Consider the following 27,720-nt stretch of genomic DNA (forward strand, 5'->3'; position numbering starts at 1 on the left):
ACATTATCAAAGATTGGCAGACTTATTTTTCTAGACATTAGACCGGTTAATTAATAGATTATAGCCTAATTAATGTTATTAATTTATCATTTAGCTATAGGCTATATTAATAATAAATAACCATGTCATATAAAGTTTGACATTTAAAAAATATTTAGATAAAAATGGGACAAATTGCATATATAATTACAATAAATAATTGCAAATAGTCATAATAGTAAATTAATAAAGACATTTTTATTTAATATTTGAATTTCAGAACATTTTGGTCAATAAAGTGGTTACTGGTTCAAAATGACTGCTTAAAGAGACAGTGCACCTTCAAGTTGTTCCAAACCTGTATACATTTCTTTGTTAGTTGAATTCCTACCATGAAAGGAAATGTTGCCCCCAAAGCAGCCTGGTTGCAAACTTTCTTCAAAATATCTTTTTTTGTGTTCAGCAGAAGAAAGAAACTCATACAGGTTTGGAACATCATGAGGGAGAGTAAATGACAGAATTTTTATTTTTGGGTGAGCCATCCCTTTAAAGTGCACCAATATACTAGGCTACTAAAGAGTTCTTTAGAAATAAATAAAATAATCAAATGTAAAATAATATAAAATGTGTTCTGTTGCAAATTTGCATAGGCCTACTTGATTCCATGTTTATTGTTGAGCTGTTGTCATTGTTTAATTGTCACTCTTGTCACTACTATAATTCTTTAAATGCCAAGTTCATAAACTGATTCAAAACTGATTTGGGGAAAAAAAAACTTACACACAAAATAACTTATTTTCAATATAAAAAGTGATTGTGCATGATTATATAGCATTATGGCTTTACAATCAAAAAATGTGGTTATAATGGAAGTCAATGGGGCAAAAACAGCCACGAACGGTAAATGAGGGAGAAACAAATCTGATCCTGTACAAAAACTAACAATGCATCAAATCTAAAGTCGTTACTAATCTTTGACATGCTCAATAGTGTGATAAGAGGTACAAAAATATCCAGTCCACAATCATTTTTAATATTGAAAATAAGTAATTTTGTGTGCATGTTGTGTTTTTTTCCAAATCAGTTTTGAAAATCATTTAAGAACTTGACAAGTAAAGAGTATTTTGTTTTATTATTATTATGGTACTGGATTGGGCCGAAAAGCCTCATAAATTAGTATTCGTATTCATTCCAAAACTATGGTGCATTTTCCATACTCAGTAATAAATAATAGACTATATAATCTGGGCAAACCTGGTGGGATGTCCCCACCAAAGCTGAGACCAAACCTACGCCCTTGATACAGAGGGCCTATAAGATGTTGGAGGCCCACATCTGGTGCCATGCACCTAATATGGATTTCTTACTAAATAACAAAACAGACAAATAAATACATGCAAATAAAGGTTATTGCTTTTACTTATATGTATATTAATATTGTATATAAGCGATGAATAACTTATTATAATTTTAAATTGTAATACAAACACAGATTAACTATATAGAAAGCCCGTTAGAAATAAAGGGCCGATCGGGGTGAACCGACGGCAGGCTAAAGAATCCTTATAAGTGCAACCCACCCTTAAAAGTGCCATAATGTACTATAACAGTGATATTAAAAGATCAAATTCAGTTTACACATTATTGATGATGCATACTATATACAGGCGAGTAGATGAGCGAATAATATAAACGCAACAGGTTTTCTTTATAATGGGTTTCAATGGGCAAAACTCTTAACGAGGAACCTCGTGTTGCACTAATATTCTGTGTTCATCTGCTTTCCTGTACATCAATGCGTGTCACAAGAATTACAGCATCAATAAGGTGTATATTGAATTTGGTATTTTAATATCACTGTCTTACTCCATAACAACTTACTACAAACCTGGTTGTGGTATTGGACTGGCGGGCAATGAAGGGAAGCCTTGTTGTGGTGGGCGTTCGTATAATGGCATGGCATCACGTGGAAACTATTAATAGGCCTTTAAACAGCTGAGATAAATATTCAGAAATGAAAAAGAATGCAATCATATCTAAAATAAAACCACTTAAAGGTGGGATAAGTGATATCTGGTAACCGTTGTTGTTATTTCAAATCACCAAAACAAACACGCCCCTACCCCCAAAAGGGTCTCGGCCCTATATTGGTAGCTCCGCCCCACACATAGCAAGCAAGCAAGCAAGCAAAGCAGAATCTGTGTGTAACTAATCCAGGTCGAATATTCAATGAAAAAGTCACCCCTTCCATTACAAAAACACAAACCGTTCTCATGAACAACTCGATAGTACACGAGCACGAGTCCAGCTAATGACATGTTACAGTTATGACAAGATACGAGTTATAGCGATCACAAAAACACATACCGTTCTCATTAACAACTCGATAAAGTTAGTAGGCTATACAAGCTCGATAGTCCAGCTAACAACATATTACAATTATGACCGGATGGGTAATATAGATGTAAAGAGGAAACAAACATACCGGTATATTAGGAGTATAGTATCTTACCTGTCGAACACATTTTGTGAGCTGACGCTTGAAACACTGAGGGGATTTAGATGCTCCATACGGTGGGGAAATGAACGGGTCTTTATTATCGCTGAAGTGAGCCACAATACGATCCCAAATGGACAACCAAGCGAACATGACACACAGCATATTCAAGCAAAAGCCGGCATATATATTCGTTTTTTCTCGGCTAATGTCCGTCCTGTGTGACTCGTGTGTTTTGAATAATGACGTGCACTGAGCCTCTCGTCTCACCATAGACACGCCCCATACCTGCTGATTGGCTACAAGTTTGTTATTCCACTCGGCCCGAGTCCTTTTTCTGAAACGGTTTTGAAATAACACACCCCACCTTTAAGTTTATCACTGTCTTAATTTTTGATTATGATAATGTGCTGTTTTATTAAATAAAGCTAATAAATGCATCTGTTTTCTTGACAGTATTGTTAAAAATATAATATCAGCAGCTGACCGGCAACTCTGTAATTCTCGTGACACGCATATATTTTTATGCATGTTATACAAACCAACAAACTATATGATATGAAAACCAGGGTTTTGAGCGTGTAATCGTGTAATTGTGGAGATCGGCGCGCCGCTAAACAGGGATGTGACCGTCCCGGAGTGTGCAGAAGTAAATCCGGCAGTGAAAAGATCAGGCCAGGGCACCCCAATCACACTGACACTGACAACCGTTAAAGAACGGTTTGAAAGACTTCTCCCGGCCTCCCTCTCCTTTTTATGATATTACTGGTTCCCAGATTTTCAGTCAGTTTCACTTCCACTGTAACTTTTTCTAACTGTTCTCAGAGCAGCATCAACTCTGATTGGTTCTGTTCACTAGATGGACTGATTGATTTTATTGGGTCTCTCTGCTGAAATGGCCTAATAACCATCGGACTAAACCATTTTTAGGAAGGGGAGAGAGAGGACATTTGGAAAACTTCTTGAACTAAATTGCATGTTTTTGTGGTTTTCATTTAAAGGTGCACTATGTAGTATTTTTGCAGTAAAATATCCAAAAACCACTAGGTCAGTGTTATATATTTTGTTCAGTTGAGTACTTACAATATCCCAAATGTTTCCAACTATTTGTAAATTGTGAGATAATTGCAATTTTAACTTGTAAAGCATAGCGTTTGAGGAAGTCGCCTGTCAATCTCAAAAGAAGATATTTGGAAGAATGTTGGTTTTCAAACAGTTGCGGTAGACATTGCGATAGCATCAGGAAGAAATACTATGGCTATAGTCAACTGTCTGGTTACCAACATTCTTCAAAACATCTTTTGTGTTCAGCAGAAGAAAGAAACTCATACAGGTTTGGAATGACATGAGGGTGAGCAAATGATTTTTCTTCTTTTTAAAAGAAGAGTATTTTTTTCACAAGGGATTCGTCTGTGCAGTCAAACTTGGCATGAAGACGTGCTGCGCCAGGTTTGATTTCAGTAATTGTCTTGAGTGTGACGACTGGTCATGCTTTCATTTTATGGTAAACAAGCTGCTTGGAGGTTCTTCAAAATGTCATCTTTTTTTGTTCAGACCAACATGAGGTTGAATAAATGTGGAATAATTTGTATGTCTGTGTTTTTTGGTCACTGTAAAGGTGCGCTTGTGTGTGTGCATTCGGGACTATGAGAATGTTGCTGACCCACGTGTGTGTGTGTGTGTGTGTGTGTGTGTGTGTGTGTGTGGACTCACCTTGTTTGCTCAGTGCCGGTCGCTCTCTCTCTCTGCTGTCACTCCGTTTGTCTGTCTTCAGCACAGACGCGTCACTGGAGCTGTCCTCTCTGCTGACAGAGACAACCTGAAAAGAATTGCACACACAAACACACACCCACGTCAACAGAAAACACATCAGGAAACAAAGCGAACAAATACAAACAAGCGCATCATAATGAATAAAACAGCAGCAGTCTTTTGTGTGAATTAATTGAAGTGATTTATTAAGAGCAGGCTGGTTTTGAGCATCCATTAACACACAATGTTTGGCAACAGTAAGTGCTAATGCACTGGTACCAGAGTGCTCTCTCTCTCTCTCTCTCTCTCTCTCTCTCGTGCGCGCTCGTCACACTCATTGTAATGCAGGAAATAACGGAGGCCGTCCTCGCAGACTTCCACACACATTAATTTTATCTTTGAATAAAAGAGCTATAGGAAAGAATTAATCTGCTTAACATTTCTAAGTACACCCTCCAAAGGAGCGGGCTGTTTTAATCTTACATATGCTCAGCAGAGTTACTGGCAAAAACTGTACGTTTTCTTCATCTCATCCTTTCAACATCAAATGGCGAGCAGCAAAAATTGGATCAGACTTCAAAGCTCAGTGATGTGCTCCAAGTCACAGAGTGGCTCTACTATTTCACATATTGAATTCGAGTAGGATATCAAAGTCCTAGCAAAGAACCTCAGGTCTTTACTGGAAAAAAGGGGCTCCAACATCTGTAGAGAGAGCAGCGAAAAGACAAATCACCTCAGGGAGAAGTCAGCGTTTACTCTCTACCACGCTTTTCCAGTCTTTTGATTCACTCCTTCTCTCTCTACCTCCCTGGGTTCCTCTCTCTCTCCCTCTCTCTCTCTCAGCGGAGAAGTGAATTCTCTATGAGGGAACTGTCTCTTTTGTCTCAAGGACTGTGCTGTTTGATCTGAGGGTTGCTCTGTGTAATATTCAGTGCAGTTAGGTGACAGTAGAGTTCATTTTAACATGAGCCGTATCAGACGTGTAATTAAAGGAATAGTTCACTCAAATTTTTTTAATTCTCATCGTGTTGTTTCAAACCTGTATATTTTCAGGATGGTCATACTGCAGTATTCCTTAGCATAAAAGAGTACAGTGACCAAGGGCAAAAGGACAAGAAGCACCATAGAAGCAGGGGAAACCTTTATGGTGCTTTTTTTGAGTAGCCCGGAAAGAGCAGCATGGCAGTTCTGCAAAACGTCTCTTTTTATGCTCCACGGAAGAAAATTATACATAAGAGAGTGAGTACTATTCTTTAAAGGATTAGTTCACTTTAAAATGAAAATGACCCCATGATTTACTCACCCTCAAGCCATCCTAGGTGTATATGACTTTCTTCTTTCTGATGAACACAATCGGAGTTAAATTAATAAATGTCCTGATGTTTCAGACAGTTCATTGAGTTTGAAGCTCAAAAAAGTGCATCCATCCATTGTAAACGTACTCCACACGGCTCAGGGGGTTAATAAAGGCCTGCTGAAGCCATGTATCCGTGAAAGAAAATATCAATATTTAAAACTTTATAGAGTAAAATATATAGCTTCCAGTGGACCACCTTCTGTATACAACTTATGCAGAAAGTGTGACGCCTCCCGCAGTTCAAAATGCTTACGTCCGACGTCATCGTCACGCCAGTTACTCTTAATTCTTAAGTTGAATATGTAAGGCAGTCTGGCAGAAGCTAGATATTTAGTTTAGTAGATGTTACACTGAAAAAAAGGTGTGTAGGATTTACATGATTTAATCATGTACATCGGTTCCACATGAATCAATTAAAGGGGTCATGAACTGAATGAACTTTTCCTTTAGCTTTCGATATATATAGAAGGTCTTGGTAATATTAGAATATCGTATAAGTTACAGAGCTGAAAACTTCCTTGTTAGTCAAAGAAAAGCTAGGCCCAGCAAACCCTCAATCTCAGAATATGCCACAGCTTGACGTCATCGTGTGGTGAAACGGCACTTCAACAGAAGTAGAAGAATGCCTGATTCTGTGATTCTGTAGCCCCGCCCACCGTCTCGTGCCACTGATATGACACAGGTCTACATAGAGCTAAACCGGATCCAACTTCCTAGCAATAAACTTGCCGCATAAGCTTCATTCGGATTCCAATATTAGGAATGCTTGGATGAACCGATCAGGCGGGCCAGGTAATAAAAAAATAACATTCCAATTAATTACGGGTGGATGAGAGATAAATCATTGTGTTTGTTTGATAAAGATATTATGCGAGCCCTGTGGGACGGATCATTCCTGTTGCCGTTTTCCCACATGCTTTCAAAACAATCCCTCAAGTGTACTCGCGGGGGAGCTGAAGCTCATTAAATTTGCAAATCTTATCCAATCCTAGCCGTGGGCGTTTACTTCCAAGTTTCCAGTGCAGCACGTCCATCAAAACCCAGCGTTCAGGAGAGAGCCTCAAAACCAGTGTAGAAAAACACCTATTGCTTATTAATTATGATGTTTTTGAATGTAAAAACCACACAAAGGCCATAATTTGACCTCAGACAATAGTATAACATTTTTAAAAAGCAAATTTAGTAGTCACAAAATGATTTTAATATGGCTCCCTAACAACAGTGGTGTGCCCAGGAGGCTTAAAACCCTACCTCTTTAATCAATTCACAAAACACAAGTTCACAACATTTTATTTTTGTTGTAACTTGACTGATTCATAAGACTGTACTAACTAGCTTTCATTCTATTAGCCAGCAATAGCACATAATGACCATGCCAAGTACTAAGCATGAAATGCTCTTTAAACTAATGACATGTGCTGTATCAATCCACAACCTCAGCAATTGCTTCGTTCTTCTCCATTATGGTACCCAGTGTGATTTAAAGGGGGGGTGAAACACTCAGTTTCAGTCAGTGTCATGTCAATCTTGAGTACCTATAGAGTAGCATTGCATCCTGCATATCTCCGAAAAGTCTTTATTTTTTTTATAATTATATAAGAAAGATGCGCTGTTCCGAGTCTTTCCGAAAAAAGCCGAGCGGGTGGGGGCGTGTCATGTGAGCGGAGCTAAATAATGACGTGTGCAGCAGCGCGCTGCAGTGAGGAAAGTGAGTCGCTCTGTGAGGAAAGTGATTCGCTCTGTGAGGAAAGTGATTCGCTCAGTGAGGAAAGTGATTCGCCCGCCGCGTGAGGAAAGTGATTCGCTCTGTGAGGAAAGTGATTCGCTCAGTGAGGAAAGTGATTCGCCCGCCGCGTGAGGAAAGTGAGTCGCTCTGTGAGGAAAGTGATTCGCTCTGTGAGGAAAGTGATTCGCTCAGTGAGGAAAGTGATTCGCCCACCGCGTGAGGAAAGTGAGTCGCTCTGTGAGGAAAGTGATTCGCTCAGTGAGGAAAGTGATTCGCCTGCCGCGTGAGGAAAGTGAGTCGCTCTGTGAGGAAAGTGATTCGCCCGTCGCGTGAGGAAAGTGATTCGCTCAGTGAGGAAAGTGATTCGCCCGTCGCGTGAGGAAAGTGAGTCGCTCTGTGAGGAAAGTGATTCGCCCGTCGCGTGAGGAAAGTGCTAATACAGATCGACCGCCGGCCTATCAGTGGGTAAGTCAGTAGCTACTGGTTATATCACCTGTTTAGCATCCTACAAGCCAGCGCTTTGATGGGCGTAGCCTGTTGCTTTCGCTCTCTCCCTTGCTCTCTCTCACGCGCTTCCGGTAGAATTGTCCGTAAGGCCCATACAAGGAAATTCCGCCCCCACTAACGTCAAAGGGGACGCATGATCTCAAAAAACTTGCCGAAACTTATGACTAACCGGAAGTAGTATTTTTGACAAAGAAATACTCCCATCAAACGTCCACCTTAACTTTTGAAACTTTGTCTATGTTTAGTATGGGATTCCAAGTCTTTAACAGTGTAAAAAGATTAGTATGCATGAAACAGCATTTCACCCCCCCTTTAAATGGTTTTAATAATTCCAACAGAATTAAAAATTGTACACTATTACACAATATAAAGTCGCCCCCTTTGCTCATTTTGCCCCAAAACACATAAAATAACACTTAAGTTCAACACCTTTACTCTACTCATCAAGTCCCAAGCAAAGCATGCTGGGAACTACAGTTTCAGCAAAAATCGTTTTTGAGTACTTAATTGGTTCAATCTCACCCCAAATAATTTAATCTAGCAGATTGCACATTTTAGAGAATTACATTAATCGAAAACATATAAATCACGTTTAGAAAAGAAACACAATTTTGTTGCGTAGAAAGTAAATTGAACAATATGAGTTTTTTTTTTATTTTATTTTTTTTTTTTATACAGTGTAGCAATTTTGTAGATATTAGTTTTAAATACGGATAGCCCCATCACTGCCATTATAAAGCTTAGAAGAGCCAGGACATTTTTTGATTTAACTCTCATTGTATTCGTCAGAAAGAAGAATGTCATTTACACCTAGGATGACTTTAGGGTGAGTAAATCATGGGGTCATTTTCATTTTAAAATAAACTATCCTTTTAAATTGTGGAATGATCATATCTGACCTTTTCATCTGAGATGAGATTGGTGGAAGGTCTTCTTTCAGGTGTGGATTGTCTGAGGACAAAAACAATCAGAACACAATCAGAATTCCTCACAAAACATTTTAGCAGTTTAAGAATTCCTGTAATTCAGAGAAAACGATTTGGTTAAATACAAGATGAAGCCATTGATATCAGATTACGGCATTATATTCCACAGCCCTTATATTGTGAGTGTTCTGTGTTTTGTCCATCGTCTGCTGGTTTACATCGCTCTCTCCTTCAAACCAGTGTAAACATCTGATCTACAATCAGTGTGTGACACTGAGAGGGCCGATGAAGTCTAGTCTCATTCTATGAACAGCGAAGCAGAAGAAAGGCCCAGAACATTATGAGGAACAGCTCATCTTCTCCACCAGGTCCAACTGCTTCCTCACATCACGCTGTATATATCATTTCATTTTTATTCTGGTCCTGGTTGTTATTCTAAATTATATACCAAATTATTTTTTCTCCTTTGGTATGTTGTATACTATCATTATACATTTTGCTGTTCATGACAATGTTGTGTTCTGCAATTCTTATGAGGAAAAAACCCTTAAATATCTCATGTTTCAGAAGAGATATCAACAATGCACCAAAAGTCAATGTATTTTGAATGAACCAAAATGAAAAACTTTGCGTTCCCTATCTGTCAGTCACTTCGGCGTGGTGTCTTGATGGTTATGCCGTACTAGCCCATGGTTTTCGAAGATCATGCTCCTGGCGAATCGCACTAAGGAAGGACCTCCTATCTCAGGGACAGGGCACAATCTGGCACCCGTTCCCATACCTCCTGGACGGGATAGAGTTAAGTGGGCTAAAACCAGCGGTGAAAGACCATCACTCAGGCTAGAGCCCCCTCTACGAGGCAGTATATGCCTTGAAGTGGAGTCTGTTGACTAACTGGTGTGACCCACAGAGATGTGCAGTCGGCTCAGAGTATTCCTTCCTGCAGGAGAGGTTGGAGGGGCGCCTGTCTCCTTCCACCTTAAAGGTCCCATTCTTTGCGATTCCATCTTTCAAACTTTAGTTAGTGTGTAATGTTGCTGTTAGAGCAGAAAAAATACCTGTAAAATTATAAAGCTCAAAGTTCAATGCCAAGCGAGATATTTTATTTAACAGAAGTTCCCTTTCAAAGCCTACAGCGAACGGCTGCTTTGGACTACAGCCCTGCACTTCCTGCTTTAATGACGCAACTAAAAACGTTCGTTGACGAACCCTCCGCCCACAAGAACACGCAAATTTGGGGGCGTTGTCCTTTTGCTCTAGCAGGTCGAGAATAGGAAGCGTTGTTTTTGTAGAGTGTGTTTGTCACCATGCCATTGAAACGCTGTTATTTTCATCCCAGAGTCAAATCACCTTTGTTTGGCCTTCCCGCGGACGATGTACGTAGAGATCAATGGCTACAGTTTATGTTTAACTCGGTTCCGGAAAATTATAATCACAATTTAAAACTATATGCAGCACATTTTGCTGAGGACTGCTTCCTCAATCTCAATCAGTTTAATGCCGGATTCGCAGAAAGATTATTCTTAAAAGATGACGCAGTTCCCTCTTTGTCTGGAGAAGGCGTTGTTTATGGTGCACAACCGGTAAGTGTATTTTATTATTTAAGTCGGTCCGTTTAACAGTTTATGTAACTCATGACACAAAGTGCCACGCTGTTTAGCTTTGTTAACTAACGTTAGATGGTCATTGAAACTAATCCGAAAAACTTAGCATATACAAGTGTAGTAATTCATTCAGACACCATCGGTTGGTGTTTGTAATGATCAGTTTAAACTACTGAATAGACAGCTCACCATTCTGAAACATCCAGCAAAAGTCTTTCCTGAGCAGGTTGTAATCGATCCTCTTCGATATTTTCCGGGTCTGATTCCGGCTCAAATTGATAAAGCAATATAGACATTTTTGCAATAACATTGAACATCTACCCGTTATGGTAAGAGGCGGGACCTTTCCGGGCAACGTGCGCTAAGCTGCTGTCCAATCACAGAGCGGGAAGCGCTGGCCTAATCAGAACTCGTTACGTGTTTCTGAAGGAGGGACTTCATAGAACAAGGAAATCATCAGGCCGTTTTTAGGACAGAGGAAACAGCGGTGTACAGATAAGTCAATTGTGTGAAAAATACTGTGCTTTTTTTACACGCGAAACATGAACTCATGTTATATTGACCACTGTAAACATAATCAAAGCTTCGAAAACACGCGAAGAATGGGACCTTTAAAGGGAATGTGGCTCCCATAGCGGCACAACACAATGCAGTGGATGGTAGTCTCTAGGGAAGCTGGACCTGATAATCAGGTTCCTCAGAGGTGACAAGAGGATAAATGCAGGATGAGGCAGACCGAGCCTCGTCATTGCTGTGTCCAGTACACACCTCGGACAGCATGCAGAGCTTCAGAAGCTCTGAGCAGCTCGTTGTCTGTTTTGGGGGACAGTAGAAGTGGAAGGATGTCTCCAAACAGAGGATGGCACACTGGATTGTTAAAGCCATTGCCTTGGCATACTGGGCCACACATGTATATTCCAACTGTACTGAACTGTAGAGTTTGGCGAGAAACAAACCAAAATTATAATTTATTATTAAGTGAAACCATTTTAATATCTCGGTTGTGTTCAGATTATTAGACAGTCAGAATGACAGTTGTGGCATGAATGCACGTAGAAGACAAATAATGTAAGCCTACAATATTTCTTTTTTTAATGAAAAACAAAAAAGGAGCTGTTTTCAAATTTTTCTACTTTCAATAAAAAATAAATAAAAATAAAAATAAATGAACCCAGTCAGGTTTGGAATGATATGAGGAGAATGACAAAATTTCAATTTCTTCAGAGAAGACCCAGAAGTAGATTTCACGTATGTCTCTCTGAAAAATGTTTTAGAAAAGATCTTGACAATTATTTTGTTGAAATAAAATACAAATTCTGCAATCACAAGTCAGGAATCTCAATATGACCTGAAACTTTTTCAAATTCTTCGAAGACCAATTACATCAGTTATCCATTGTTTTATTAGTTTGTCAAAATTAAAGCTGAAGTCGGTAAGTTTTGCCTCTGTGTCGCCATCTTTGTAGGAATTGCAGTTATTTTATCATCTTTACACGAGTTGTGCATCGGTGGCTCCTCAGCGCAGATGAATGTAATGTTTTGAGGAGTGTGTGTGGCTGTCATTCATTCACCGCACCGGTGTGGACACTGTACTTCAGAATCACAGACTCTACTTCTTGGAGTATAACCTAAATAAGAATTTTCGCTGGAAAATTACATCTAAAGAAGTAAGTAACATGTCTGCCACTTTTGTTCTAACCAACTGAGATAAAAAGCATTACAATAAATCGCGCCACCAATGGTGATTGAATTTTAACGACTGCTTAGCTCATATCACATCAATACTTATACTTTGTTCTCAAATGGTTGTGACCGTGTATTTAGTGTGTATTAGCGTTACCTGTAGATTTCAATTTCTGTCCAGTTTAACCTTTTGCTTTTGACTACAAATCTCCAGTTGTCACTGATGATTGTCGTTTTGCACCTTTCTGGATTACAATCCGCTATCAAAATTATACGTTTGATAATTGCAGCTGCTGTGAGAAAAGGCTAAAATGATCCGCCACCTGCAGCATCCTCACATGCGATAGCCTATAGCCGGACTCCTCCTATATGTGTACAGACGTAACTTAATGACACAAAGACGAACACCGCCATGGTCATATTTCTCACAGAAAGCTACCACTACCACTCAAACTATAACACATTATTACAAGCTTACCAATGTAAAGCGGGTAAGGAGAACACTTGCTGGTTATGTGCTTGCTCAAAAATTTATTTGGATAATTTTTAACCAAAAAAAGTTACGGATTGCAGCTTTAAGTGAATTATTTGTGTATATGTTCTCTCTTAAGGAATTTTAAGACATAACACCTGATATGAAGTTAAAGCTCAAGTGAAACATACATACTCTGTTGTCCATGTGACCCAAAGATTAATTGTTATTGGTCATTTGGTATTCATAGCTGGCTAAGTACATTCTTTTAAAATAAAATTAAACTGACACACTCACAGATGTGAGTAAGAAAAATGTGTCCCCTGTGTGAACAGCTCCATAGCTTCAATAAATATTTGTGTTTGGAGTGAACAGGCCATGAAGTCTCCTGAACTATGAAAGAGCAACTCTGAACAACTAGATGATCTTCTGAGTACATGTGACTGCCACAACATCAATGACATCATCATCATCATCATCATCATCATGTTTCTCCCAGGCACCATCTGTGACATAACAATTTATAGCAGTAACTCTATTGTGCATTTGAACATGTATGCTTTAAATGCACACACACACACACACACTGACGTCAGCGGGTACTCAAACCCTGTGATAACATTCCTGTCAGCTAATGAGCATGTAGGTACGTTTATGAACTTTACAAGAGAAAATTGGGCCAGTTGATGTCAAAATAAATCTATAACGTTTCTCTCCAGCCCTGATGAAACAGAATAGCAAAGTGTGAGGTTTGAAGTTTCACCACTGAGACTTCTGATATAAACAAGCATTGAGAATCCCCTCTGATAGGCCAACTGGCTTGAGGATACACACACACACACAAACACAAACACACACACACACACACACACACAAAAACACACATACACGTCTATATTACCAAGAGGGGACTATCACTCTACACTATCCAAGAGGGGACCTGTGTTTCTAGTCATTTTGAAGAAACAAAAATGACATACAAAATTTTCTTTTAAGGTCCTTATTCACAATATAACTTCAAATGAGAATTTTTTTATTTTTTTAAAAACATGCCAAGAGGGGACCTGAACGATGTCTACCTATCCAACAGGGGACCTCCATAGACTCTAATGGAGCTGTGTGTGTGTGTGTGTGTGAATGTGAAGTGAGCTGGCAGTCAAGTCTGTCTTCATTATATATATATATATATATATATATATATATATATATATATATATATATATATATATATATATATATATATATATATATATATATATATATATATATATATATGCCATCTCCACCATTACATGTCTTTACAAATAAATAACATTGTTTTTTAAATGATAATAAATGCAGTTAAGCTTCGTACAGACTATATAATGTGTCGAGTAATAATATGTCTTTTTATAATAACTGTGTTCTTTTGAATGTACTGAGAAGTATTTATTTGTAACCTAAAATATACTTTAATGCCATTTATTTTGAAGCTTATTTTTAAATATATTTATTACACAGTCGCAATAAAGTTACAAGATGTAACATCAAGTAACACACTATACTTAGTTAGTTCACAAGTCTTCTTGTGCTTTAGTATGTTAGTCAACACATTAAAATAAGTTAACTTGTTTACACAGGCATCTGGTATCACAATATGCACACATAAATAACACAATATACCTTAGACATAACACCTAATACATTACAGGAAAGTCATTTCTTTAAGAAATTAATTCTCTGTTGTGTCTTCATAATTACAGTATATGATCAGTCCACATCTCTCATTTAAGATTATTGTCAGGTACACCAATGTATTTACATTTGTGCCCGATTGTATTAGCTGCCTATTCAAATATAGTTTCTGCTCTCTAACTGCAGGTCATTATTGAATAGTGATTACGTTACACACACACTGACTCAGGTCCCCTGTTAGATAGTAAATCACGATGTCTGTGTGTTTGCTGTGACATTTCTGATCATCACAAACACACTGCAAAGATTTAGAGTTTTTACAGCAATACCTGAGTTTAAAGGGTTAAATCAAGCAGAAATAGCTCTCTAATGTATTCATTGCAGGTCATTATTGAATAGTGATTACGTTACACACACACTGACTCAGGTCCCCTGTTAGATAGTAAATCACGATGTCTGTGTGTTTGCTGTGACATTTCTGATCATCACAAACACACTTTAAAGATTTAGAGTTTTTACAACAATAACTTAGATTAAAGGGTTAAATCAAGCAGAAATAGCTCTCTAATGTATTCATTGCAGGTCATTATTGAATAGTGATTACGTTACACACACACTGACTCAGGTCCCCTGTTAGATAGTAAATCACGACGCCTGTGTGTTTGCTGTGACATTTCTTATCATCACAAACACTCTGCAAAGATTTAGAGTTTTTACAGCAATACCTGAGTTTAAAGGGTTAAATCAAGCAGAAATAGCTCTCTAATGTATTAATTGCAGGTCATTATTGAATAGTGATTACGTTACACACACACTGACTCAGGTCCCCTGTTAGATAGTAAATCACGATGTCTGTGTGTTTGCTGTGACATTTCTGATCATCACAAACACACTTTAAAGATTTAGAGTTTTTACAACAATAACTTAGATTAAAGGGTTAAATCAAGCAGAAATAGCTCTCTAATGTATTCATTGCAGGTCATTATTGAATAGTGATTACGTTACACACACACTGACTCAGGTCCCCTGTTAGATAGTAAATCACGACGCCTGTGTGTTTGCTGTGACATTTCTTACTGTCATAAACACACTGTAAAGATTTAGAGTTTTTACAGCAATAACTGAGATTAAAGGGTTAAATCAAGCAGAAAAATCTCTCTAATTTATTAATTGCAGGTCATTATTGAATAGTGATTACGTTACACACACACTGACTCAGGTCCCCTGTTAGATAGTAAATCACGACGCCTGTGTGTTTGCTGTGACATTTCTTATCACCAAAAACACACTTTAAATATTTAGATTTTTTACAGCAATAACTGAGTTTAAAGGGTTAAATCAAGCAGAAATAGCTCTCTAATGTATTAATTGCAGGTCATTATTGAATAGTGATTACGTTACACACACACTGACTCAGGTCCCCTGTTAGATAGTAAATCACGACGCCTGTGTGTTTGCTGTGACATTTCTTATCATCACAAACACACTGCAAAGATTTAGAGTTTTTACAGCAATACCTGAGTTTAAAGAGTTAAATCAAGCATAAATAGCTCTCTAATGTATTAATTGCAGGTCATTATTGAATAGTGATTATGTTACACACACACTGACTCAGGTCCCCTGTTAGATAGTAAATCACGACGCCTGTGTGTTTGCTGTGACATTTCTTATCACCAAAAACACACTTTAAAGATTTAGAGTTTTTACAGCAATACCTGAGTTTAAAGGGTTAAATCAAGCATAAATAGCTCTCTAATGTATTAATTGCAGGTCATTATTGAATAGTGATTATGTTACACACACACTGACTCAGGTCCCCTGTTAGATAGTAAATCACGACGCCTGTGTGTTTGCTGTGACATTTCTTATCATCACAAACACACTGTAAATATTTAGAGTTTTTACAGCAATACCTGAGTTTAAAGGGTTAAATCAAGCAGAAATAGCTCTCTAATTTATTAATTGCAGGTCATTATTGAATAGTGATTACGTTACACACACACTGACTCAGGTCCCCTGTTAGATAGTAAATAATGACGCCTGTGTGTTTTCTGTGACATTTCTTATCATCACAAACACACTGTAAAGATTTAGAGTTTTTACAGCAATACCTGAGTTTAAAGGGTTAAATCAAGCAGAAATAGCTCTCTAATTTATTAATTGCAGGTCATTATTGAATAGTGATTACGTTACACACACTCTGACTCAGGTCCCCTGTTAGATAGTAAATCACGACGCCTGTGTGTTTGCTGTGACATTTCTTATCATCACAAACACACTGTAAAGATTTAGAGTTTTTACAGCAATACCTGAGTTTAAAGGGTTAAATCAAGCAGAAATATCTCTCTAATGTGTTAAATGCAGGTCATTATTGAATAGTGATTACGTTACACACACACTGACTCAGGTCCCCTGTTAGATAGTAAATCACGACGCCTGTGTGTTTGCTGTGACATTTCTTATCACCAAAAACACACTTTAAAGATTTAGAGTTTTTACAGCAATACCTGAGTTTAAAGAGTTAAATCAAGCATAAATAGCTCTCTAATGTATTAATTGCAGGTCATTATTGAATAGTGATTATGTTACACACACACTGACTCAGGTCCCCTGTTAGATAGTAAATCACGACGCCTGTGTGTTTGCTGTGACATTTCTTATCACCAAAAACACACTTTAAAGATTTAGAGTTTTTACAGCAATACCTGAGTTTAAAGGGTTAAATCAAGCATAAATAGCTCTCTAATGTATTAATTGCAGGTCATTATTGAATAGTGATTATGTTACACACACACTGACTCAGGTCCCCTGTTAGATAGTAAATCACGACGCCTGTGTGTTTGCTGTGACATTTCTTATCATCACAAACACACTGTAAATATTTAGAGTTTTTACAGCAATACCTGAGTTTAAAGGGTTAAATCAAGCAGAAATAGCTCTCTAATTTATTAATTGCAGGTCATTATTGAATAGTGATTACGTTACACACACACTGACTCAGGTCCCCTGTTAGATAGTAAATAATGACGCCTGTGTGTTTTCTGTGACATTTCTTATCATCACAAACACACTGTAAAGATTTAGAGTTTTTACAGCAATACCTGAGTTTAAAGGGTTAAATCAAGCAGAAATAGCTCTCTAATTTATTAATTGCAGGTCATTATTGAATAGTGATTACGTTACACACACTCTGACTCAGGTCCCCTGTTAGATAGTAAATCACGACGCCTGTGTGTTTGCTGTGACATTTCTTATCATCACAAACACACTGCAAAGATTTAGAGTTTTTACAGCAATACCTGAGTTTAAAGGGTTAAATCAAGCAGAAATAGCTCTCTAATGTATTAAATGCAGGTCATTATTGAATAGTGAATATGTTACACACACACACTGACTCAGGTCCCCTGTTAGATAGTAAATCACGACGCCTGTGTGTTTCTCTCCTCAACCCCCACAACCCCCCACTCACAATTTACATTTCAATAAGGGAAGACTTGAAAAACCAGTTTGTGAACCACAGGCCAATAGAGCTCCAACTACCAATGTGGCAGAATCCTTCTCAAATAAACTAGAGAAGATGCTGGGATTTGACCTGCCAAATTAAACTAAATTACAGTTTTTACAATCGCTAGGACACATTTCTCAATACTTTGGTCATTTTCAAAACTCTTCACACAGTTCTCCAAACCAACTTTCTGCTTCACAGCAGTTATTTCACATTCAAAATCCACAAAAAACAACAAAACACTTAATTCATGACTCAAATCAAGTGCCAATGATCCACAGTTTAGCTCGCACAGACTGAAGTTGTGATCGCTGTGTGAAGAGTTTTGAAAAAGGGACTATTAAAGTTATTATTGAGAAATGTTTCATAAAAGGAAATTTTATATCACAGCTTAACTGTGGATCAACACTGCTTTAGCACAAACGCATTCAATGGCAACATCTTTCAATTTACCTGAATTCTTTGCTCACTTTGACACAAACACAATCAAAACTTTGTTCTACACAGGCCAATTTGCACATAATTACATGCTGTTTTCAAAAGTGTTAAACTTATGGACAAAACAATAACATAATACAAAACTGAATGAGACAGCAATTTACAACATGTATACAGTAATATTGTAATGTAATTTATCCTGCTAAAAAAATCAAACACTATCAAAGCAACTTTGATGAAACTGAACACCAACACAAGTGTTAGACCATTACCATCCATTCAAAAGAGGAAACTTAGGAATAATGTTGTACTGTAATGTAAGTATGCAGTGAATTATAGCAGTACAGTGTCATTCTAGTTTTGTAAAGTCATTTTAATTGTATAATGTTCCTGATGTTAGTGTTGATGTAAACCTGTGCTGCCAGTGCTCTGGAAGAATGAGTTGATTTGTAAATGTAAAATTAACTGCTGTGAAGCTGAAAGTTGGTTAGCAAATGTATAAACTCCTCACTCAGTTCTCCTAAAGATTGGTAAATGTGTCCTAGCGATTGTAATTTCATTTCATCATGTAATTTCAATTTATTTTTGGCAGTGTATTTGGTCTAGGACACAGGTAACAGTAGTGAGGTTCTGTGTCTCACCTGTGAGAGTCTTCATGCATTGAAATGTAAATTACTGGTGGGGGGTTGAGCAGCAAACTCAACACACACTATTCTCTATTCCAATTTCAAGAGCACATCTAAACCACTAGCCCAAACACATTACAAGTGAAAGCACAAATAAATACAAAAGATATGATCCACATGAAATAAACAGTGCTTTTTGGGATGGCCTGTCAGTAGTTGTAATATAACACTGTATTGTCCTCACTGTAAAAAAATAAAATAATAAAAAAATATATATATATATAATTTAATAATTTTTAAAGTTACTTTTTCTCAAAGTGTATGTTCACTTAACTGAACCTACTATGACATAAGCAACTATGTTTACTGGGATACTTCCTATTTTTTTTAAAATAATTTTGTATTAATTTTAGCATTTTAGTTTAGCATCCGTGGACTGTCAGAGACAGCTTTTGGGGCGAGTGCTTTAGGTGTTCACCCATATAGCACGTGAGTAATGAAGAGCCTTCTGAAGCAAAGTGGCACGTTTGTGTAAGAACAATGTCCATATTTTAAACTTTATAGACTAAGCTAACTATTTTTATTGAAAGAAATTGTGTTTTAGTGTTATTATGAAAAGAGTAACCCCTGACGCTAAGTTTTGTTTAGCTCTATCTTCTCTCTTCTGTGTTTGTCAGTGCACATACGTCAAGGATTCATGGGTGAAGAAGGGTTACTCTTTAAAGGACAACTCCGATGAGAAATGACCCTCAGAGTAATTAACAGATGGTGGTTACCGAGTAGGTCTTCTGTGGGATGCGTTTTCATGAAAATCAAGTGTAAAGAGTTTTATCTCTAAAAACAGATTTGAGTGACGAACGCTGTGCTAAGTGATGAACTGTGACTTGGAATCTCATATGGGCCGTTGTTTCCGGAAGAAAGCACTGAACGCAGTAGAGAGAGAGAAAAAAAAAACTCCATGTAATTAGATTTCACAAACTTAATTCCTATCGACCAGCTCACTTAGCACAGCGTTCGTGGCTCTAGTCATCGAGACTGTTTTCCAAGATGGCTGCTGTCCGTGAACGCATAATGTACTGTCTTTATAAAGTATATTCTTATTAAACTGTTTGTACTCTAACAAGTTCTCAATGCTGCGGTTTGCATGTAGGGACCCTCATCATGCTGCCGTGTTAGTGTGAGGTTATTTTGAGCCTTGTTAGTGGTATTAACTAGCGATTTAATTTCACTTACTCTATGCCCCATAGACAGACATTATAAGCTAATCTGTGTTTAGAGATTAAACTCTTTACATTCGATTTTCATGAAACCGCATCCCAGAGAACGATCTACTCGGTAACCATCTGTTAATTACCCCTAGGGTCATTTCTCACCAGAGTTGTCCTTTAAGCGCAAGTTGATTCGTGTAGCACTGAAAACCGAAAGCTAGTATTTTAGTCTATAAATATTTAAATATGCACTGTAAAAAAAAGGGTTGTTTTTTGTTGGTTTAACTTAAAAAAGTAAGTAACCTGGTTGCCTTAAAATTTTGAGTTTATTGAAATTAAAAATTTGAGTTGATACAATGAAGGAAATTTGTTTAATAAATAGAAACTCAAACTATTTTTGTATCTGAACCACATACAAATTTGATAAATCATGAAAATAGCACTATTTGGCATGTTTCACTGCATCATAAGAAATAAATCACACACAATTACCCAATATGCTTAAAAATCTTTTAAGAATATTTGAATAAAGGTTGTCAAATCTCAAAAAATGTTCATTGTATGAACTCACAATTTTAAGGCAACCAGGTAACTTTTTTTCGAAATAATATTTTACAGTGTGGATATTTTTATTACACAAATGCACCGCTTCAGAAGGCCTTTATTAACCCCCAGAGCTGTGTGGATCAGTTATATGATGGTTAGATGCACTTTTATGGACCGACAAGGCACTGGCATTATAAAGCTGGGAAGAGCCAGGACTTTTTAAATATAAATTTAAATAACTCAGATTTTATTCATTTGAAAAAAGAATGTCATATACACTTGGGATGACTTGAGGGTGAGTAAATCATGGGCTATTTTTCATTTGTAGGTGAACTACAATTTACATTTTGATAATAATAAATAAGGGAAGACTTGAAAACCCAGTTTGTGAACCAAAGGCCAAGAGGAAAGGAAAATCAAACCTGAGATCTCCTTCTCAACTCACATCTTTCTTCTAGACAGAAATGAGATCAAGTGAACATCAAACTGAGACATAAGGCTAAGTCTCCTGCTTCTCACATGTTTATCCTGAGACAAAAAATGACATTCTCTCATGTTTATCTCCACTAAAGTTTCATAAGAGATCTCAACAACATCACATATGCTCTGATTTGTCTCCTTGGCTAGAGAGACTGTATTGCTCATATGTGTCTCCTCTAAAGTTTCAGAAGGGATCTCAACAGTATCGCACGCTGTGCTCAGACTTTTTTCTTCAGCTCGATACTCTGGAACTCTCACTTTTGTCACCTCTAAAAAGGTTCATAAAAGATCTCAATAACATCACACATTGTGCTCAGAATATTCTACTTAGTCAAAGTCTCTGGCACTCTCAAATTTGTCAAACAAATGTTGGTCACTTTTTCAACTCTTCACAGAGTGATCACAACTTCAGTCTGTGCGAGCTAAACTGTGGATCATTGGCACTTGATTTGAGACATGAATTAAGTGTTTTGTTAGTTTGGAGAACAAGTTTTGAAAATGACCAAAGTATTGAGAAATGTGTCCTAGCGATTGTAAAAACTGTAATTTAGTTTAATTTGGCAGGTCAAATCCCAGCATCTTCTCTAGTTTATTTGAGAAGGGTTCTGCCACATTGGTAGTTTGAGCTCTATTGGCCTGTGGTTCACAAACTGGTTTTTCAAGTCTTCCCTTATTGAAATGTAAATTGTGAGTGGGGGGTTGTGGGGGTTGAGGAGAGAAACACACAGAAGTCATGATTTACTATCTAACAGGGGACCTGAGTCAGTGTGTGTGTAACATATTCACTATTCAATAATGACCTGCATTTAATACATTAGAGAGATATTTCTGCTTGATTTAACCCTTTAAACTCAGGTATTGCTGTAAAAACTCTAAATCTTTACAGTGTGTTTGTGATTATAAGAAATGTCACAGCAAACACACAGGCGTCGTGATTTACTATCTAACAGGGGACTTGAGTCAGTGTGTGTGTAACGTAATCACTATTCAATAATGACCTGCAATTAATACATTAGAGAGCTATTTCTGCTTGATTTAACCCTTTAAACTCAGGTATTGCTGTAAAAACTCTAAATCTTTACAGTGTGTTTGTGATGATAAGAAATGTCACAGCAAACACACAGGCGTCGTGATTTACTATCTAACAGGGGACCTGAGTCAGTGTGTGTGTGTAACGTAATCACTATTCAATAATGACCTGCAATTATATCATTAGAGAGCTATTTCTGCTTGATTTAACCCTTCAAACTCAGGTATTGCTGTAAAAACTCTAAATCTTTGCAGTGTGTTTATGACAGCAAGAAATGTCACAGCAAACACACAGGCGTCGTGATTTACTATCTAACAGGGGACCTGAGTCAGTGTGTGTGTGTAACGTAATCACTATTCAATAATGACCTGCAATGAATACATTAGAGAGCTATCTCTGCTTGATTTAACCCTTCAAACTCAGGTATTGCTGTAAAAACTCTAAATCTTTGCAGTGTGTTTGTGATGATAAGAAATGTCACAGCAAACACACAGGCGTCGTGATTTACTATCTAACAGGGGACCTGAGTCAGTGTGTGTGTAACATAATCACTATTCAATAATGACCTGCAATTAATACATTAGAGAACTATCTCTGCTTGATTTAACCCTTCAAACTCAGGTATTGCTGTAAAAACTCTAAATCTTTGCAGTGTGTTTGTGATGATAAGAAATGTCACAGCAAACACACAGGCGTCGTGATTTACTATCTAACAGGGGACCTGAGTGAGTGTGTGTGTAACATAATCACTATTCAATAATGACCTGCAATTAATACATTAGAGAGCTATTTCTGCTTGATTTAACTCTTTAAACTCAGTTATTGCTGTAAAAACTCTAAATCTTTACAGTGTATTTGTGATTATAAGAAATGTCACAGCAAACACACAGGCGTCGTGATTTACTATCTAACAGGGGACCTGAGTCAGTGTGTGTGTAACGTAATCACTATTCAATAATGACCTGCAATTAATACATTAGAGAGCTATTTCTGCTTGATTTAACTCTTTAAACTCAGTTATTGCTGTAAAAACTCTAAATCTTTACAGTGTGTTTGTGATGATCAGAAATGTCACAGCAAACACACAGGCGTCGTGATTTACTATCTAACAGGGGACCTGAGTCAGTGTGTGTGTAACGTAATCACTATTTAATAATGATCTGCAATTAATACATTAGAGAGCTATTTCTGCTTGATTTAACCCTTCAAACTCAGGTATTGCTGTAAAAACTCTAAATCTTTTCAGTGTGTTTATGACAGCAAGAAATGTCACAGCAAACACACAGGCGTCGTGATTTACTATCTAACAGGGGACCTGAGTCAGTGTGTGTTTAACGTAATCACTATTCAATAATGACCTGCAATTAATACATTAGAGAGCTATTTCTGCTTGATTTAACCCTTCAAACTCAGTTATTGCTGTAAAAACTCTAAATCTTTACAGTGTGTTTGTGATGATAAGAAATGTCATAGCAAACACACAGGCGTCGTGATTTACTATCTAACAGGGGACCTGAGTCAGTGTGTGTGTGTGTGTGTGTGTGTAATGTAATCACTATTCAATAATGACCTGCAATTAATACATTAGAGAGCTATTTCTGCTTGATTTAACCCTTTAAACTCAGTTATTGCTGTAAAAACTCTAAATCTTTACAGTTTGTTTGTGATGATAAGAAATGTCACAGCAAACACACAGGCGTCGTGATTTACTATCTAACAGGGGACCTGAGTCAGTGTGTGTGTGTAACATATTCACTATTCAATAATGACCTGCAATTAATACATTAGAGAGCTATTTATGCTTGATTTAACCCTTTAAACTCAGGTATTGCTGTAAAAACTCTAAATCTTTACAGTGTGTTTGTGATGATAAGAAATGTCACAGCAAACACACAGGCGTCGTGATTTACTATCTAACAGGGGACCTGAGTCAGTGTGTGTGTAACATAATCACTATTCAATAATGACCTGCAATTAATACATTAGAGAGCTATTTCTGCTTGATTTAACCCTTCAAACTCAGGTATTGCTGTAAAAACTCTAAATCTTTGCACTGTGTTTATGACAGCAAGAAATGTCACAGCAAACACACAGGCGTCGTGATTTACTATCTAACAGGGGACCTGAGTCAGTGTGTGTGTAACGTAATCACTATTCAATAATGACCTGCAATTAATACATTAGAGAGCTATTTCTGCTTGATTTAACCCTTTAAACTCAGGTATTGCTGTAAAAACTCTAAATCTTTAAAGTGTGTTTGTGATGATAAGAAATGTCACAGCAAACACACAGGCGTCGTGATTTACTATCTAACAGGGGACCTGAGTCAGTGTGTGTGTAACGTAATCACTATTCAATAATGACCTGCATTTAATACATTAGAGAGCTATTTCTGCTTGATTTAACCCTTCAAACTCAGGTATTGCTGTAAAAACTCTAAATCTTTAAAGTGTGTTTGTGATGATAAGAAATGTCACAGCAAACACACAGGCGTCGTGATTTACTATCTAACAGGGGACCTGAGTCAGTGTGTGTGTGTGTGTGTAATGTAATCACTATTCAATAATGACCTGCAATTAATACATTAGAAAGCTATCTCTGCTTGATTTAACCCTTTAAACTCAGGTATTGCTGTAAAAACTCTAAATCTTTGCAGTGTGTTTGTGATGATAAGAAATGTCACAGCAAACACACAGGCGTCGTGATTTACTATCTAACAGGGGACCCTGAATCATTTTGTAAATCATAAATAAATCAAAAGTGGTTAGTTTAAAAAGCTCATAAATGTATAAGGTGGTAAGATGGGCCTTTTATATGGGCCAAAAGTCACACATTATTTTTACAAATACTTGGCTAAAATAAAATGTTTTTAATAATGTCTATGTTAACACTTGTTTTTAGACTTGTTTTTAGACAAACTTTAGATGCAAAGTTTGTCCCATTTACCGTACCTTTTTTTTTTATATAAATAAAATAATGCATTATTTTTCAATAATTATAGGCCACTGTCATTAAAATGTTATATATATATATACACAGAAACAAAAAATGTTTACAAAAGCATTGAATGAGATCCCTTAATAATTTAATAAAGTTTTACGGTCTCTCCACGGCCATGATGGATGGTATTTACTATATTTATTTGTAGAAACTGAGGACACACACATTTTGATGGCAGATGTATTTCTAATTACATCCTGGTTGTTTAGATTTTTTAATAGTTTTTTCTTGGATCCTGTAGTATTTAATTTTAAAGTAATGCAAAGTTTGAAACTAGTCAGGGTATTTAGTAAAGAGATATAATCTATATAATGTTTGTTCCTTTAGTAAGCAGCCTGTTAAACAGCAGCTCTAGAGTCAGAGGACAGCAGGCCATTCAAACAATAGAGGAGTGTGTGTGTGTGAACGACGTGTGTTTAAGGGCTATTACAGTTCCTGCTCCAGCCTACAGGGGAGCTGCTGAGCATGGCCTTAAACACTCACACACTCTTAGGTCCCCTCTTGGTCAAAATTTTTAAAAATTCACCAGAGTGTTGTTTCTTGATTTTAACATTATTTAAACACACACACCTGTAGGTCCTTACTTGGTCAAACATTTAAAAAATTACCAGAGCATTTCTTTAGTTTTTTACTTCATTTTCACATGATTTAATGCATGACCAACAGGGGACTTGAAAAATGTCCCCTCTTGGCTCAGAGGTCCCCTGTTGGTGAGTGTGTAACGACGCCAAGGTCCCCTGTTAGATAGGTAGACAAGTACACACACACACACACACACACACACACACACACACACACACACACACACACACACACACACACACACACACACACACACACACACACACACACACACACACACACACACACGCGTGGGAGGGTGGAAGAAAACTTTTTTTTTCTTAAAGGGGTGGTTGATTGCCCCTTTTTACAAGATGTCTCTGATGTCTTCAGAGTGTGTATGTGAAGTTTTAGGTCAAAATACCCCACAGATAATTTTTATACCATGTTAAAAGTGTTGTATTTTTGTGTGTGTCCCTTTAAATGCAAATGAGCTGCTGCTCATGAGGCGGAGCTTGAAGAGCTCCAGTTAGCAGCTCTGATGAGCATGTAGAATGAGACAGGATGTTTCTAAATGGTTAGTTCAAGCCATTGATTAGCATATCCTGTCATGATAATCTCACCCTCTATGTTGTTATCGGGGGCGGGTTTTTTAGTCAATTTAAATTTCAGGGTTTGTGATGTCACTAACCTGGGAGGAAGCTCTTGTAGTCCCTACCAGCCATTTGTTGTAGTCCTTAAAAGGTGATTTCAGTAAAAGAAAATATCTCCCTTTGCTTTGAACGTAACTTTGCAGATGTTGTTTATGCTCAAACAGCAACATCACACACTAACTAAAGTTAAAAAGTAAAATCTTAATCAACCACCCCTTTAACAAAATCTGATAAAACGTTATTACAATATGACTGTCAGCCATATTTGTGCTATATAGGTCTAAAAATAATATAAATTTGTGCTCTGTACAACTCAGAGATCTCATTTGAACTGAGCTCAAGATAAAAGGATTCACATTCTTACAAATGGACAAAAAATATATTTAATATTATGTTTTAAAAATGATGTCAAAGCTATGGAATAGCAGATAGTGTGCTCATGAGGCCAATGCAAGGTTGATTGCAGTTTGTTGCGTAAAAAACAAAAAAAAACACAAAAAAACACATTTGTTTAGATTTTTGTGCATGATTTTTAGTGTAAGGTAAAAGAATATACAGTTTGTTCAGTATAAAAAATCATTACATCTATGGAGAGTCCCCACAAAGATAGTGAGCCAGATGTGTGTGTGTGGACATGTTTTTGTGGCATATGAGGACACAAATTTGTATAATGGCATGGGTATGACATAGGTATTACAAGGAGAGGGTGACTTATGAGGACATTAGCCATGTCCTCACTTTTCAAAATGCTTATAAATCATACAGGATGAGTTTTTTTTAGAAAGTAAAAATGCAGAATGTTTCCTGTGATTTAGGGGCAGTGTGTGTGTGTGTGTGTGTGTGTGTGTGTGTGTGTGTGTGTGTGTGTGTGTGTGTGTGTGTGTGTGTGTGTGTGTGTGTGTGATGGGTAGGTTTAGGGGCAGGGGCAGTGTAGGGGGATAGAAAATACGGTTTGTACAGTATAAAAACCATTACACCTATGGAATCTCCCCACATGTCACAAAAACAAACGTGTGTGTCTGTGTGTGTGTGTGTGTGTGTGTGTGTGTGTGTGTGTGTGTGTGTACGTGCGTGCGTGTGTGTGTGAGAGTTTGTGGATGGTCACTCAGGAGTTGTGCTTTAAGGAAGGTGAATGAATACAATGCTTGCACACACTTTACCAACATCACTGTAGGGAACCTACTGTATAGAACAAACCTAAACACACAACCAAGCAAAAATTCACCATGATAACATACAAAGGAAACAAACACAATGAACACGCCCTCACTCACCCTGTTTGTCCACTCTGTTTGTAGTCTTTCCTGACTCTGTAGCCTCTGTATGCTGTAACACATACAAATGTCAAACAATGAATAAAATGGCATAATATCAGATACTGATTAGCTAGTTTAGTTTACTACAGTAGGTGAAAGTCTGATCACTCAGAAGTAATGTAACCACACATCTGTTGAGGAACCTGTAACACAAATTACTATTATAAGCAACTCTAGAGTT

The 27,720-nt window shown here is 37.2% G+C and overlaps 1 protein-coding gene across 1 annotated transcript in view; it reads right to left on the minus strand.

Moving 5' to 3' along the window:
* Positions 1 to 27,720, minus strand: part of myo3b (myosin IIIB) — a 199,079-nt gene that overhangs the window by 78,776 nt on the left and 92,583 nt on the right. Inside the window, exons 24-26 of the mRNA XM_067444780.1 lie at positions 27,498 to 27,549; positions 8,718 to 8,769; positions 4,190 to 4,295 (exon numbers count right to left, since the gene is read on the minus strand). Of these exons, the coding sequence (XP_067300881.1) occupies positions 4,190 to 4,295; positions 8,718 to 8,769; positions 27,498 to 27,549 (210 nt within the window). The remainder of the gene's footprint in view (positions 1 to 4,189; positions 4,296 to 8,717; positions 8,770 to 27,497; positions 27,550 to 27,720) is intronic.

This window comes from Pseudorasbora parva, chromosome 5 (assembly GCF_024679245.1).
Source record: "Pseudorasbora parva isolate DD20220531a chromosome 5, ASM2467924v1, whole genome shotgun sequence".
In the NCBI taxonomy this organism is placed as follows: Eukaryota; Metazoa; Chordata; class Actinopteri; order Cypriniformes; family Gobionidae; genus Pseudorasbora; species Pseudorasbora parva.